The sequence below is a fragment of the Lepidochelys olivacea genome, assembly GCF_965140295.1.
Source record: "Lepidochelys olivacea isolate rLepOli2 genome assembly, chromosome: 26".
Lineage (NCBI taxonomy): Eukaryota > Metazoa > Chordata > Testudines > Cheloniidae > Lepidochelys > Lepidochelys olivacea.
The window spans coordinates 16,085,814-16,101,337 of NC_140436.1; the positions used below are offsets into that span (position 1 = coordinate 16,085,814).

Sequence of the window (15,524 nt, forward strand, 5' to 3'; positions counted from 1 at the left end):
TAGAGCCACATAGTCTTGCCAGCACGTCACGTTTGGCAGTCGAGTTATTATGATCCAAAGTGACAGTGAGGGCTCAGACGATGATATCGACTCAAGTAACGCATATGACGCAAGTTTGCGTGTGGCATTCATGGGCATGCTCACCACCGTGGAACACCACATTTGGGCTCAGGAAACAAGCACTGAGTGGTAGGATCGCATTGTCATGCAAGTCTGGGATGACGAGCAGTTGCTGCAGAACTTTCGGATGAGAAAAGCCACTTTCATGGGACTGTGTGAGGAGCTTGCTCCCACCCTGCAGCACAAGGACACGAGATTGAGAGCTGCCTTGACGATGGAGAAGCGGGTGGCTATTGCAATCTGGAAGCTGGCAACTCCAGATAGCTACCAATCGGTCGCTAAGCAGTTTGGAGTGGGGAAGTCGACCGTTGGAATCATGTTGATGCAAGTTTGCAGGGCCATTAATCGCATCCTGCTCAGAAGAACCGTGGCTCCCAATAATGTGCATGACATTGTGGATGGCTTTGCACAAATGGGTTTCCCTAACTGTGGAAGGGCGATAGATGGCACACACATTCCAATTTTGGCACCAGCCCAGCTAGCCTCCGAGTACATAAATCGGAAGGGGTATTTCTCTATGGTTCTCCAGGAGCTTGTGGATCACTGTGGGCGTTTCATTGACATTAACGCAGGCTGGCCTGGAAAAGTGCATGACGCATGCATCTTTTGGAACACAGGCCTGTTCAGGAAGCTGCAAGCCAGGACTTTCTTTCCAGACCGGAAGATCACTGTAGGGGAAGTCAAAATGCCTATTGTGATCCTTGGAGACCCCACTTACCCTTTAATGCCGTGGCTCATGAAACCCTACACAGGGAGCCTTGACAGCAGCAAGGAGCGGTTCAACAACAGGCTGAGCCGGTGCAGAATGGCTGTGGAGTGTGCTTTTGGCCGTTTAAAGGGCCGTTGGCACGCTCTGTATGGGAAGCTGGACCTGGCCAATGACAGCGTCCCTGTGGTTATATCCGCATGCTGTACCCTCCATAACATTTGTGAAGGGAAGGGTGAAAGATTCACTCGGGCATGGAACTCGGAGGTTCAACACCTGGAGGCTGAATTTGAACAGCCAGAGAGCAGGGCTATTAGAGGGGCCCAGCGTGGGGCTGCAAGGATTAGGGATGTCTTGAGGGACCAATTTGAGGCTGAAAGCCACCAGTAATATCTGGTGCCCTGCACAGGAATGAAGTGCAGTGGTTCCAATGTTAGTAGGAATCTGTGTTTGCTACGCTGACTTGCAGTACCTGTTTCTTTCCTGAGCTAAGGTATCTTACTTTATGCAATAATAAATAATGTTTTCAAAGCCAAAAAATCCATTTATTGAAAAGAAACACAACTGCTTGGGAAACAGGGCAAGGGGGTGGGGTGGGGAACGGTACAATCACAGATTTGCTTATGTCCTGTTATCATACTCAGCCTTCCTGTCTGGTGTGCTGTGCAATGAGTGCTGCACTTCAGGATGGCTGTACTGCATGGTGATGGGGGTTGAGTGCAGAGGGTAAGGGTCATAGTTTTTAGGGCTGGGTGGTGAAGCTACAGGTGTTGGAGGCAGCTGATGGCAGGAAGAACCCAGATGTTGGGGAAAGTGGGTTGGAGGTGTGATACAGCATGGCCAGAGGGCAGTAGGAGAGTGTTAGAAGGGAGCCTTATTCCCTGTAGAGGGAAGAAAGTTTGCTATAAATTAACTAAAGCACCTGAAGCCAGTCACATGATAAAACCATCCTGCTTCAATCAGACAAGAGGAGGAATTGAAGCAGGATTGGTGTTGGAGCAGAGAGCAGTTTGGAGGAGTTGAAGCAGAGGAGAGTTTGGAGAAGTGCTGCAGTGAGCTAAGAAGACCAAGACCCTAGGTAAAGGGACAGCTGGTTTGTGCAGAGGGAGGGCAGGAAGCCCCACAAGCTGAAGGGCAGGAGAGGGAAGTAGCCCAGGGGAAGGAACCGCTAGTTCTAGTGGTTTACTGCTATCCCTAGGGCCCCTGCACTGGGACCCAGAGTAGAGGGTGCGCCTGGGTCCCTCTCTCTCCACTCCCTCCTCTAGGACACTAGTGGGGCAGTTAATACCCCAGTTCAGGGGCAAGAAACGGTGCCCTGAACATCATCTTCCCCCCCCCCCCAGAAGAGAGAGCGCAAGACCCATCAAGACCCATCATTTGCCACAGAGGTGATATGGGGGCACAAGGAAAAGAGTTTTGCGACAAGGGCTGCAGGGGGGGCGGGCTTGGTAGCGTTCCACATGCATGGCTACAAGTTTCTGGATCGAGTCCGCTTGGCGCTCCGTTATGCTTATCAGCCGATCTGTGCTTTGCCGCCGGAGCACCGCACTTTTGTGCCGGCGCCCCTCATTCTGCTGGCTGATCCTTCTTTCACTGTCCCGCCACTCCTGCACTTTTTGATTTTCATTACTTGAATGCTGCATTATTTCATGCAACATGTCTTCCTTGCTTCTACGTGGCATCTTTCTGATGCTTTGGAGTCTTTCAGCCAGTGATAACACGGACCCCTGAGATCTCAAGGTTGCATCTGTAAAGGCAAAATGCAACACTTAACAGAGGCAGCTTTGTTCACACCAGATAGAGCAATGATTCCCCGTACTTAAGGGCAAGCACAGGCTAAACAGTAGCATAATTTGCCTGTCCCAAAGCGAGTGCACATAATCCACAGGAGCCCCAAAATGGTGAGTAAGCACAGGGTCAAGCATGACTGATTGTTTCATGGCTGTACTGTCCTCTGGGTTTCTGTGCCTTGGGGACAGCCAACAGTGGCAGGGGGCTCTATACTGAACACTGTCCCCACATTTTCCACAGGAGTTCATCTTGGAAGATATCTCGCTGCTGAGGGTGACCTGGGAAGCAAGGGAGGGTCTTCTGCCACTATGCGGATTCCGCCCTGTCCCATATGCAGCTTGCCTGTGTGCAACAATGGTCCCCCCTGCCCCTCACGGCACAGTGGCTTGGATAAGTTAGCCTTACTGGGACAAGGAACACGGTGGCTCTCCCGAGAAATCTGCGCAAGCGCATTGCCCAAGTTCTGGATGAGACCTTTGAAGAGATCACTGAGGCCAGTTACCGCGATGTGAGAGGGCACGTCAATGCCCTATTCCGCATCTAGGCGTGCATTCAGCCCTAACCCTCCTCGCCCCAAGAGCCCGCACCAAATAACTTACTTCCCAAATTAAAAGCCGCTTACCGGGAACCTCCTCTGGTGTTTGTCCTTCCCCCAGCACTGGCTGCCACGACTGGCTACCTTCTTCCTGGCTCCTGACTGCGTTCATCTAGGGATTCCGGGGTGTCTTCCTCCACCTCAGCACCCTCGCTCCCACTTTTCTGCTCCTCCTCCTCCCGCCTTGTTGAACTGGGCTCTGAAGTGTCCATAGTGGTACTTGGAGTGGAGGTGGGGTCGGCCCCAAGTATCACGTCCAGCTCTTTGTAGAAATGGCAAGTCGCAGAGGCAGCACTGGAGCAGCTGTTTTCCTCGCGGGCTTTGCTGTAGGCATTCCACAGCTCCTTCACTTTAATCCTGCACTGCAGAGTGTCCCGCTCATGGCCCCTTTCCATCATGTCCCTTGATATCTGCCCGAAGGTATTGTAATTCCTACGGCTGGAGCTCAGCTGGGACTGGACAGCTTCCTCCCCTCAAACACTGATGAGGTCCAGCACCTCACCATTGCTCCATACTGGGGGATCGCCTGGCGCGTGGAGGCATGGTCACCTGGAAAGATTCACCAAGAGCACTCCACGCCTGGCTGAGCAAACAGGAAGGAGATTTTCAAAATTCCCAGAGAATTTAAAGGGCGTTTCTGACGGTTGGTCACCTGAGGGCAGGGCAGTAGAGTTCAAAGTGATGACCAGAGTGGCTAGCTCAGGCATTGTGGGACACGTCTGGAGGCCGATCAGAGTGCACTAACAGACCAGGGCGTCCACGCTGGCGCCGCAGTGTGGACAGGTAGTGAACTAGTGTGCCCTGGGCTCCTTTAATGCGCTGTAACTCACAAGTGTAGCCACTTGTTGGGCACCTAAATTAGAGGCTACTCTATAAGAAAAGTTGGTCCATAAGCCTCTCAGCATGAGGTAACTTCCATGAGGTAAAATCCTAGTGAAGACAAGGCAGTTTGTAGTTTTTCAAACAAGTTAGCAGGTCAACTTAAAGGCTATGTTTTCACTGCCAAAAAAAGTGTGGGTAAGCGGGTTAGAGTGAGTTATTTTGCTGTAAGATGCCACTCCTTTCTGTCAGAGAAGACATAGCCATAGACTGGGAGGGAGCTTAGGTGCTAAGTCATGTGAGAAACTGCAGCCTACCTTATCTTCACCACCCCTTAACTAACTCAAATTAAGAGCATACCTTTTTTCCTAGTGAAGATACAGCATAGGGTTGTGGCCTTTCAGTTCTTAGTCCCTGTTCTGAGACCTCTAACAAGGGAACCTGTTGCTAGGAGCCTTTGATGTGAACACCTGCCTCCTAGGAGCAGAACTGAGGCCCTAACTCATTTCACAGGTGTCATTTGCTAATGTGACCGACCGCTCTGTATCCTGTCACAAGTTTCCTGAGGCATTCAGTTCCATGACCTGTGTTCTTTGTCTTCATGAGCTCCCTTTTTAATAGTGCTGTGATGGGTGCATAGCAAGAAAGGTACTATACTTTTCAACTAGCACTCGACTGAATTTGGGCCAAAAGCACAATGATTGCTGAATGAGCAATGCAGCAAAATTGTATTTAGAAGAAAAAGTGCTGTTCCTGTTAACCAGTTTAAACTCTCAGCCAGTGCCTGCTAAATAGGAAAGAGGATAATGGAAAATGTTTCTAAGCTGGGTTCATGTAACTGAAGTTGTTTTCTTGTGGCTTTGGCTGTGATGGAGAGTTGTGCACTGTTTGAGTACATAGTCTTCACATTAGATTGGAACTGACAAAGTGTGACATTGAGCACTAAAATCCAGCTGCCAGACAAACGTTGCCAATGCTCAGCTAGGGATAGATCTGTTTTGATGTCCATTTAATGGGCACTCAGTGAACAAACTTAGGGGTTTTTTTTTTGTGAATGTTTTGTAAACCAAAGGCTTAACCACAATCTCCTCCCCATCTTCCTCCAAACATTTTCTCAAACTTGCAAGCCAGTATGCTGTGGAAGTAATTTCCAGGAAGTAATTCCCAGCTCGTGTGTCACTGTCTTAGGAAGGTCACTAAAGGCAGTTCTACACTACCGTAGGGATCAGTGCTCTGAGATCGTTACGCTGGCGGTCGATTTAGCGGGTCTAGTAAAGACCTGCCAGGTCAACTGCAGATCGCTCTCCAGTCAATCTCTGTACTCTACCCCGGACAAGAAGAGTAAGGTAAGTTGATGGGAGATTTTCTCTCGTTGACCCCCTGGAGTGTAGACCCCATGGTAACTCGACCTAAGGTATGTCGACTCCAGCTACGTTATTCACGTAGCTAGAGTTGCATAGCATAGGTTGACTTACCATGGTAGTGTAGACATAGTCTGAGTGGTCACTGCCTTTCTTCTTCTTAAGATGGGTTTTTAAAAAAAAAAAAAACTGCTTGGTATTCTGTGGCCTAATCATAGCTCTGCTAACACATTCAGTTGTTTTATCTGTGCAACTAGATGCCGTCATAACTTTTTCACAGTCATTCTTTTTTAAAGGGGAGTGAGTGTTTATCTCAAGCACTTGATTTGAAATGTTAACAGGAATAGCTGGTGAGGTGAGCAAAGGTGTAAGGGCCAGATTTTCAAATGTGTTCCATCCACTCCCATTGAAAAAATTTTCCTTTTTTTTAAATGGGAAAAGGCAACTGTAAAAGGAATTTGGCAGAAGGACCAGAAATTATCTGAAGCTTTTTTTGAAGTCGACTTGATAATTATAGTACCTTCTCAGCTGAATTAATGTCATAGAATCATAGAATATCAGGGTTGGAAGGGACCTCAGGAGGTTATCTAGTCCAACCCCTTACTCAAAGCAGGACCAATCCCCAACTCAATCATCCAATATGCTTTAGGCATAAAATAACTTGAGGAGTCTGGCTAACTAAGGCTAAGTCTTCACTGCAAAAAAAAAAAAACTGCATTTTTTTTTTTTAAATGTTGAGATCGCTGTCTTGATGTAAAATCGTAATGGAGAAAAGGCACAGGTAGTTTTTACATCAAGGTTGCTACTTGTGGTCAACCCTATGATCTCTCCTCTCCACCTGGAGTTTACCTCCATGTAGCTACACAAAGGCAAGAAATATTTTTGTCTTGTCTCCACTAAGATTTTGCTTTGAGATGTTAAAATGGAACCTTTTATTTTTTTCAGTGAAGAGAGAACCTCTGAATTCCAGTCCTCCACTCTCAAAAAGTGGAAATATGGGTTTCTAGCTATCTCTCAGCATTCTTAGTTGGTCAGCAAATCCATTAAGACTTTGTCCTTTTATACTTCTCACATGTAACTCCTTTAATTTTGCCTGATGATAGCTGATAATTTTTGCCCTGAAGCTTTAAGGACCTCTTCCTAGTGCAAGTAGGGACCAGTGGAGCACATGCTGTGAAATGCCGTGCATGCACTGTGCTGCAAGGAAGGACTGTTTTTTCCCTATTTCAGAAGTGAACACTAGTAAGGGCAAAAAGGTGAAGAGAACTGCAGAGAGGTGGGAATGGGAATAAAGTTCATCAGAAGTGTTGCTGTCTGAGTGGCAGTCTTAATCGCATGAAATAACCACTTTGCAGCCACTGCTTCCCATTAGTTATAATTACATTCTCTGGTGGGGTGCCTGCTCCTGTCAATAAATCCCTGTTCCCCACCATCCCCTTTGTTTATAATCATCCTTATCTCTTCTCTAACCTTGCTTCTGGTGGTCTTTGTCAGGAACCTAGTGACCAGCTTTCTCTGATCAAATTTACAGCCAAGATTTCCCTCCTCCATTCCTGTGCCCCGACAAGTATAAATGATGAGATCTTTCTCCTTTTGTCAGCTGTCATTAGAAAAAAATAGAACATCTATTCACAATGTAGTTGTACTTGATAACTGTGGAACTTACAAGTTAAGATATTAAATTCAGTTGCACCTGATATAAATTGAAAACAAAATAGGGGAGAAAAAAGTTGATGTTAGGTTTGATTGACAAATTTACATGTTTGGCTCAAAGCCATAAGTGATAACTACCCCCCCCCCCAAAAAAAAAAAAAAGCTATTCCATTTTCTACTTTAAATTCCCTTCCCCTAATGACTGCCTGTGACTTGCTGGGGTGATAACCCAAAAGGATACTAGTCCATATCTTAAATTAGTAGTTATCCAATGCCAATACCTGTATTAAACTATTGGTTTCAAGTAGCCTAATTAGAAATCAGATTATGTAGGGGATGCAGTGTGGCCTCATGGATGGAGCATTGCACTAGGACATGTTAGTGGCTCTGCTACTGGTCTGCTGGGTGACCTCTCTGTGCCTCCATTTCCCCATCTGTAAAATGGAGATTGAGACTGATCTTTGAGAAGGGCTTTGAGATCTATGGATGAAAAATACTAAACAGCTAGGTGGTTATTAGGTTGATTTCTCTTTGTATACTGTGCATTGTTCTTCTGTAATGTCTAAAATACTTCTTATTCCTATACCAACAGGAGCTTGTGAGCGGCTACAGGACAAAAATGTTTCACTTAAGGACTTGTGCTGCTAAATTGAGGCCGTTGACGGCCTCACAGACTGTTAAGACAATTTCTCAACACAAGCCAGCAGCACCACGGACGTTTCAACAAATCAGGTGCTACAGTGCACCTGTTGCTGCTGAGCCATTTTTGAGTGGGACTAGTTCGAACTATGTGGAGGAAATGTACTATGCTTGGCTGGAAAATCCCAAAAGTGTACATAAGGTAAGGAGGAGCACCTGCCCCAGGATATTGTTGCTTCATCGCCTCTGTGTGTGCATGTGTGTGAGAGCCAAATGGCATGTTCAGGTAAGTGCAAATGTCCAGAAGGAATGTGGCACGAAGAGCCTGTGAATCATGAATCATCAGTTCTACGTCTGCTTTTGCGAAAAGAATCAACAGCATTTAGCTGAACAGTAGCAAAACAATATGATTTGTCTTTGTTCTGGATTGAATCTGACAAGCCCAGAGCATTCCGTCAATATTGGATATTCCACTTCGGGAATCAAACATGGATATGAAGAGGAGGAGTTGCCTTTCTTGGGAATCCCCCCTTTTGCTGAGCTGCTGCTTTTCCTTTGATGAAATGTAGGGAGAGCAGGGAGGAGGGAATTGAGTTCAAATTCTGATCTTTGTCCATTCCACTATTAATATGTAATTGTGCTCGATGCTGCTGTATTTGTTTTATGTGTAAGTACACTGACTCTGCTTTAGAGTTGTTCTTATAACACCATTTGGATGGCAGAAATGTGGCTAAAAAATTCAGCCTGCCACTACAACCTGGTGATGGGACTGGTTCAAATCCCCCATTGTGGTGAGCAGTGATCTTTCTACCAGCCATTTCTTAACTTTCCCTCAAGCAACTAACTTAAGAAGCTAACTGTTATAAGGTTGAAAGGTGCAGAACTGTAGTGGACATTAGTCTGCGCAGAGTTTATATCGGGGAGCATGCCACCTCAAAATCTGTCACTAACGTACACGTAGCTTTGGGCTAATGGCCATCAGAATACAATCAAATTTAACATGCTCCCTGTGTTAAATTATTATACACTGAAACTTGTAGCCCTATTAGAAGGCCATATTCAACCATATATAAATGTGTGCAACTCTATTTGGCATAAGTGGCACTTAAATCCCTCTTCAGCAGGCCTGAATTTGGACTGCAGAATGCTGTCAGTTGGATGGTAATTGCTAGGAGCCATTATCAAGGGAAGTATCACTGGGAAGTCTGTGGAGTAACCGTGAGAAGCTAATAATAGACATTGAAGTAAGGCAGCTGTTGCTGTACACTGTGTAGTCTTAGTTTTATAAAATGTGAAATTAAAAACACTGCCACTAGGAAGGAATGATTGGTGGGGCTAGGAGGTAATCTTCTGCCTCGTGTAAGGAAAGTCTGCTTTGCCTTCTCATCTCTGGCCAAGCTCTGGAGAGGCAGTTAACTGAGACCTAGAAGTGTGTGTGGAGAACTGAAGTTCTGAAAGCCTACTGCATGTCCCTCTTAATCTGGCATATGTAGCAAGATTTCTCTTCTGAGTAATTCAGATCTGCTAGTGTCATGGGAATTTATAAAGATTGCACTGAGAGATCTACATGTCCCTTGAGATACAAAGCAACAGAACAGGATTTCAGTTCATGTTCAGTGAACTATAATGAACACCAGAACAAACATCCCACAAACCAAAACTCACTCATTTATTCCCCTTTTCATAAATGTTGCGCTTTTGATAGCAAATCTGCCCTCAACAGTTATGCATGTCAATATTAAATACCTGTGAAATTTCGGTAGTGGTCTCATACAGCCAGAATACATAGCTCTATCTATCTCTGGGATGGTATTTGGCCAAAAGGCTTTCGGATGGGAGGAAAGCCAAATTTTGGCCTCCCTCTTAAATAAACAAGGGTTGTTTTTTTTTGTTTGTTAAACAATGGGTGTTTTTCCTAGGATTGTGGGGGTGGGGCACCTAAATACACAACTGCTCCCAGTCAAGGCCTTCTGTGTTTAATTATTGACACAGAGAGCACTTAACTCTGAAAGAACAAAACTACATAATTTTGGATTATGTGCCATTTGGCACAGCAGTAATTTAAGAAGAAAGTTGTGTATTTTTCATGCAGTTCTTCTGTTATGTGGAATAAATTATTTTAAAAGGTGGCATATAGAACTTCTAAACTGCTACACATGCATCTTAGTCTTATAATCTAATTTATAGTAAAGTGAGTAGGCGTCCTAACACTCATCCTTTTGATACATATGACTACACCCCTTAAAGAGCCCCACAACAGACTTCTTTAAAACGTGGTGGATTTGCCAGTCCACAGACCCTACTTAACACATCCTTCAAGGGATGTTCAAGGCAAAACACTGACCTGGTAATAAACTGAGAGCAATCTGTTGCAAGTGTCCTGTGAGTAACTTCAGGGCATGTTGGGCTTTTCAAAAATCTCATCTGCCCTCCCCCGCCCCCTTTTTTTTTTTTTTAAATATATATACACACTAAAGCAGGCTGTGTGCTGGCTGTGACCCTAAAATAGGAGTTACGTTTTTTCTTTATATAGACACATCGATACAGCTTAAGGTCAGATGAGACCGTTAGGTCCTCTGGTCTCACCTCCTGCACACTACATGCCATGGAATATCATCACAATTTCTTGTGACTAGGCTTCTGTGTAAGCCAGAACGCTATCCAAGGTGTATAGTTCTTGTTAACATAAGCAAAAACCCTTAACCCTGAGAAATGCAGGTAACTGGCACTAGATACATTCCAGAAACATTTTCCAAGAAGTATTTGTAAAGTGTAAGAATACTTAATACTCTCTGAACTTCTAACGCTGTTGTCCTTTGTTTGATGTTTCACATACTGCAGGAGAAGACTTCTAAAATAATCAGCTGATTTTTAAAGCCGCCCTCCTAGAACTGTGTAAGCCACCAGCAGCTAAAATATACACAAGTTCTTGCTGTCTTGTGATCTTGCTCCAGGAGCAACCTTGTGTGCAAGGTTAGGGCTTATGGGTGGTAATTAAAAACCTGGTGCCTCTTTTCTACAGATACAACAGTTGAGCCATAAGTGGTAGAAAACTGGAAGTCAGCAGCTGAATTGTGCCTGCTGTTAGCCATGGAAACAGAGGTCAGGTCAGCTGAAATAACCTTCATATCCTGCTTTTCTAAACAACTTCATATTTATGTAGTTCCCTCTGGCCCCTGTTTCCATGGCTAGGCTGCTGGTAACTGGCAAGCAGCCATACCTGAGAGCGAACTTGCTTGTAGATGTCAACTGCTAACTCTTTAATGTAATCTCCATATTGACACTTCTAAAATCCATAGTTGGTTTCTGGAGCCTTTTGGTAACATAAAACCGTGGTCCTCAAATCAGAGAAATTGATCAAGATGTTATTTGGATGGGCAAACTGGTTACATAGCTGCACAGCTTGGTTAACCGTGTGATTTAAAATCTTTGCTAGCCAGCCAGGCCACTGTTTTTATAGTAATTGCCTTCTAATGGCGTGGAGGGATGAGTACAAGAGTTGGGAGTCTGCAGTCCTAGGTTCTAATCCCGGGGTCGGCAGCCTTTTAGAAGTGGTGTGCCGAGTCTTCATTTATTCACTTTAATTCAAGGTTTTGCGTGCCAGTCATACATTTTAACGTTTTTTAGGAGGTGTCTCTCTCTATATAATATATAACTAAACTATTGTCGTATGTAAACAAAATTTTCAAAATGTTTAAGAAGCTTCATTTAAAATTAAATTAAAATGCTGATCTTATGCCACCGGCCCGCTCAGCCCGTTGCTGGCCTGGGGTTCCGTTCACCTAGACCGGCAGCGGGCTGAGCGGGGCCTGTGGCCGGGACCCTGGCTGGCAAGGGACAGGCAGCCAGAACCCCAGACTGGCAGCGGGCTGAGCCGCTCAGCCCGCTGCCGGTCTGGGGTTCCATCTGCCGGCTCCTGCCAGCTTCTGCCAGCCAGGGTCCCGGCTGCTGGCCCAGAATCCCGGCCCTGTCCACACTGAGTAAGTACCTACCTTCTCCCTGGTTCTAGCCATTCTCTTACCCTCTCTGCACTGAGATGAGGGTGGGAGTGTGCTGAGAACAGGGCTGGGGGTGAAGGAGCAGGCTGGGGGTTGGGGTGCAGGGTCTGGCCAGGAGCTAGAATGAGGGAGGGGGCTCAGGGTTGGGGCAGGAGGTTTGGGTGTGGAGCGCTTACCTGGTCAGCTCCCATTTGGTGCAAGGGGTGCAGGTGGGAATGTGTGTGGGGGGGGTGCAGGAGCTCCCGATTGGTGCTCAGGGTGGGAGTGGGGATGTGGGGGGTGCAAGAGTCAGGGCATGGGGGGGCTGGGTATGTGTGTGGGGGTGCAGGAGTCAGGGCAGGGGGCTGAGGGTGTGTGAGGAGGGTGCAGGAGTCAGGGCAGGGGGTTGGGGGGCTGGGTATGTGTGGGGGGTGCCGGAGTCAGGGCTGGGGTGGGGGGGGCAGGGCACGGGACTGGGGGGGGTGCAGGGGTGAGGGCAGAGGGCAGGGGGTGTGTGAGGGGGGTGCAGGGGTCAGGGCAGAGGGCTGGGGTATGTGGGGGGGTGCAGGGGACAGGGCAGACGACTGGGGGTGTGGGCTGGAGTCGTGGGTGTGTTCCCAGCCCCCTACCCTGAGCATCTCACAGCAGGGGGCTGGAGGGGATGTGCCCTGATTCCACCCCCTTCCCCAAGGTCCCGGAGCAGAGAGCGTGCTGCGGCTCCCGCTTTTACCTCTCCCACCCCTGGCAAGGGCTGTCAGCTCATCCGCAGCAGGGAGAGAGGGGAGGAGGGACAGGAACCCAGCACGCTGGGGGAAGAGGCGGAGGGAGGGGGAAGCTTGCCTGCCCTGCAAGGAGAGAACGGTGGGCAGGGGGTGGAAAAGAGTGGGCTGGGCAGGATTTTTAGTGGCACACTACTGTCTGCCCGGGTCCAGCAGACAGCAGCGTGCCATTAAAAATTGGCTCATGTGCCGTGTTTGGCACGCGGGCCATAGGTTGCCGACCTCTGTTCTAATCCCAGCACTGCAACTGATTTGCAGTGTGGTGTTGGACAAATCACTTTTCCCTCTGTGTTAAATGTGACTTCTTCAGAGATGTGAGGATTAATGTTTGTAAGGCACTTTGAATATTAACGTAGGTGTTCAAGTGTTATAAGCGTAATTTTAGAAAGCAGACGAATAAGCAAGACCATGCAGGTACAGTGCGGAGTAAAGACTCAACATGCACGTGGTGTTTAGAACAGTGGATAGGTTCTAATTTAGTTCTTCTAATTTAACAGTGTCCCTAGGTTAAGGATTAAACCTTGGATACCCAAGCTAAACTGCCTCTCAAACTCTGCTGAGTTGCAACTGAGAATTGGAGGTTTAATTCTTAGTTATGAATGATCCAACTCTGTCCGCATGGTGTGCTAATAGTGTGCCACTGTTTGTGGCAAGTGCCTCCAGGCATGAACAGATATTGCATAAAACGGAAACGTGTCTGCTTCTCACAGGGAAGCAAACTTGGTGTTTAAAAAAGCAAATGTATGTTAAATTGCTTTTTTAAAAAACCCCAAACTTTGCATGTATGATATTTAAAATGGGTTCTTGCTCTAGGGATTGGGGGATCACAGTTTTTATATTTCCTGCTTTTAAAACTTTTCTGGGCACTAAAATTTTTTTCCTAGTCTTGCAGACTTTCGGCATAGACTTTCATTTGTTCTTTCCTGTTTTTGGATCATTTTGGCTCGTGAAAAATCCATTTCAGTTGGAAGCCTTGTAACTGAGGATACAGGGTCCATGTGTTAGTATTTCTTCTATCCAAGATATCTGCCGTTTCTTGAAGCTGCGGTGTTAAATGAGAATATCATGGCTTTCCTTGCATTTGTCTTCAGGACAATGACTTCCAGTTCTGGCACTAACAATCATAATGCAGCAGCATCAATATCATGCTGGTGGTTATTTAGTTGAGGGCCAGATGGCCATAAATCTAAGCTGCCATTTATCAGTGGCTTAGAAATCCCTCCTCCACCAACATCCCTAAATAGCCTCTTAAAATAAAAATATACTAACATGCACAGAGTACCCTTAGTCCAGTCCCAAGTGCTGCTGGCCTGGTGGGGTAATGTATACTGTCAGCAGTATCTTAATTGGACCAAAAAGAACAGGATATGAAATTTTGTCTCTTATGGGTCTGTTAACCATCAAACTCTTGCCTGCCCTTTGTGTGACCATAATATCGCTTTCTGTTTCTGTACCTTTCCTGGCAGCATTAGCTTAAGTAAACACTTGACAGGATGGATTTTTCAGTAGCTTTCTTACATGCCCCTTCCAAACATCTTGTTTTTCTGCTCTCTTCCTCTGATCTTGTTCTCACAAGTCTGACAGCAAGCTTCCTTTTGACTCTGGCAACAAGGAGTTAGCTTCCTTATCTGGTTTTCACTGTGTGCTGACACACCCAGTTATTGCAGTAATTAGTGTAGTGCATTTATTGTTCTACACAAGTACAAATTTTTCTACTAGCTTCTCCAGGAGCAAACAGGGCACTGATCCCTGTGTGCACTTTAGTGCATTAGTGTTAGTATACCCTGTCCATGGCGAAATCTTTCAGTAGGGTCACAACTTGATGTCATAGAATATTGGTGGGGAGGGGGTAACTATGGTTGAGGGAGCTCCAAACCTGTCCCCACAGGAACAATGGACAGCAGTGAAGCCCATAAAGCCTCTCCGGAATTAGCATTGCTCAGAGTGGGTGTTTTACCTTACTGAAAACAAGCCTGCTCTCTTTTCATCGTACTTTTGTTGTATGTTGCTTTAAGCAACCTAATGGATAGAGCAGGGCACAGGACTGGATTCAACTCCTTGCTCTGCCCCAGCTGCCTATATAACCTTGGACAAGTTATGTCCCCTCTGCCTCAGTTCCTCCACCTGTAAAATAGGGATAGTGAAAACACTCTGAGATCTTCTGATGAAAACAGGTAAGCTAGATCACTATTGAAGTAGAGGCTGCCATGTCAAGTAAGTGGCACCAGACCAGAAACAGAGGTTTCAGACTAGTGAATGTACCATCATGTACCATGAATGTACCTCCTGCTCTCCATATTATCTTTCTGCTTCTCAAGTGGCTGTGATAGTGGAACTAATGTCTGAGGCTTTATTGCACTCTGCACTTGGATAGCTTTCTTCACTAAAATCAGCAGACATTGGGCACAGTTTTTACCCATCATTTCCAAGTTAGTGTCATTCTTTTGTGTCCTTTTCTCTGGCCTTGAGAAATCCCTTCCTGCCCTGCTCATATCCATTCACAATGCTGCTTTGGAAAACCTGCTGTAAAAATCACTTTCTGGCCTGTCTCTTTGACCACGTCAGCCCTCCACTGGTTCCCCTTTCTCCATCCCATCAAACATAAGCTACTTATCTTCACTTCCAAGGCCCTTTGCAGTCTATCCCTATCCTACCTATCATCTCACGTGCTAGTGAGGTGTTGACAGCTGCCTGTGCTCTGCCAATCATGGTAGCCTTCATTGTCCACTTGCTATTCTTTCAGACCAGCTCCTTTGTGCTTTTTCCCCATGCCTGGGAGGAGCTCCCCACAAACATTGGCGGAGCCAGCTCATTGTCCTCCTTTATAGCTCTTCTCAGCCATGGTGCCTACAAAAAACTTGACAGTGGTTAAGCACATGCTGTGCGGTGAGCATTGCCAAAGGTCCAGGGTAATCCCAGCCTTTGTGCATACGTTTGCATGGTCTTGGCAACAAATATAAACTTGCTCTGTCAGTTGATGTTTTTGAAACACTAAATGGGCTCTGGTGGTCTCTGACTGTAGCGCTTTATTTTCCCATTATGATTGTTGCTGTTTGTGTACTTGTATAGTGCCATTCAGTTTGA

The 15,524-nt window shown here is 46.3% G+C and overlaps 1 protein-coding gene across 9 annotated transcripts in view; it reads left to right on the forward strand.

The window, feature by feature from the left end:
* OGDH (oxoglutarate dehydrogenase) overlaps positions 1-15,524 on the forward strand; it is a 135,118-nt gene that overhangs the window by 8,893 nt on the left and 110,701 nt on the right. For 5 of the 9 annotated variants that reach the window (XM_084615256.1, XM_084615254.1, XM_084615258.1 and 2 more), the window contains exon 2: positions 7,638-7,970. In XM_084615256.1, coding sequence (XP_084471382.1) covers positions 7,665-7,970 — 306 coding nt within the window. In that variant the 5' untranslated portion in view covers positions 7,638-7,664. The remainder of the gene's footprint in view (positions 1-7,637; positions 7,971-15,524) is intronic. The other 4 variants (XM_084615260.1, XM_084615262.1, XM_084615259.1 and 1 more) reach the window with 1 other exon arrangement.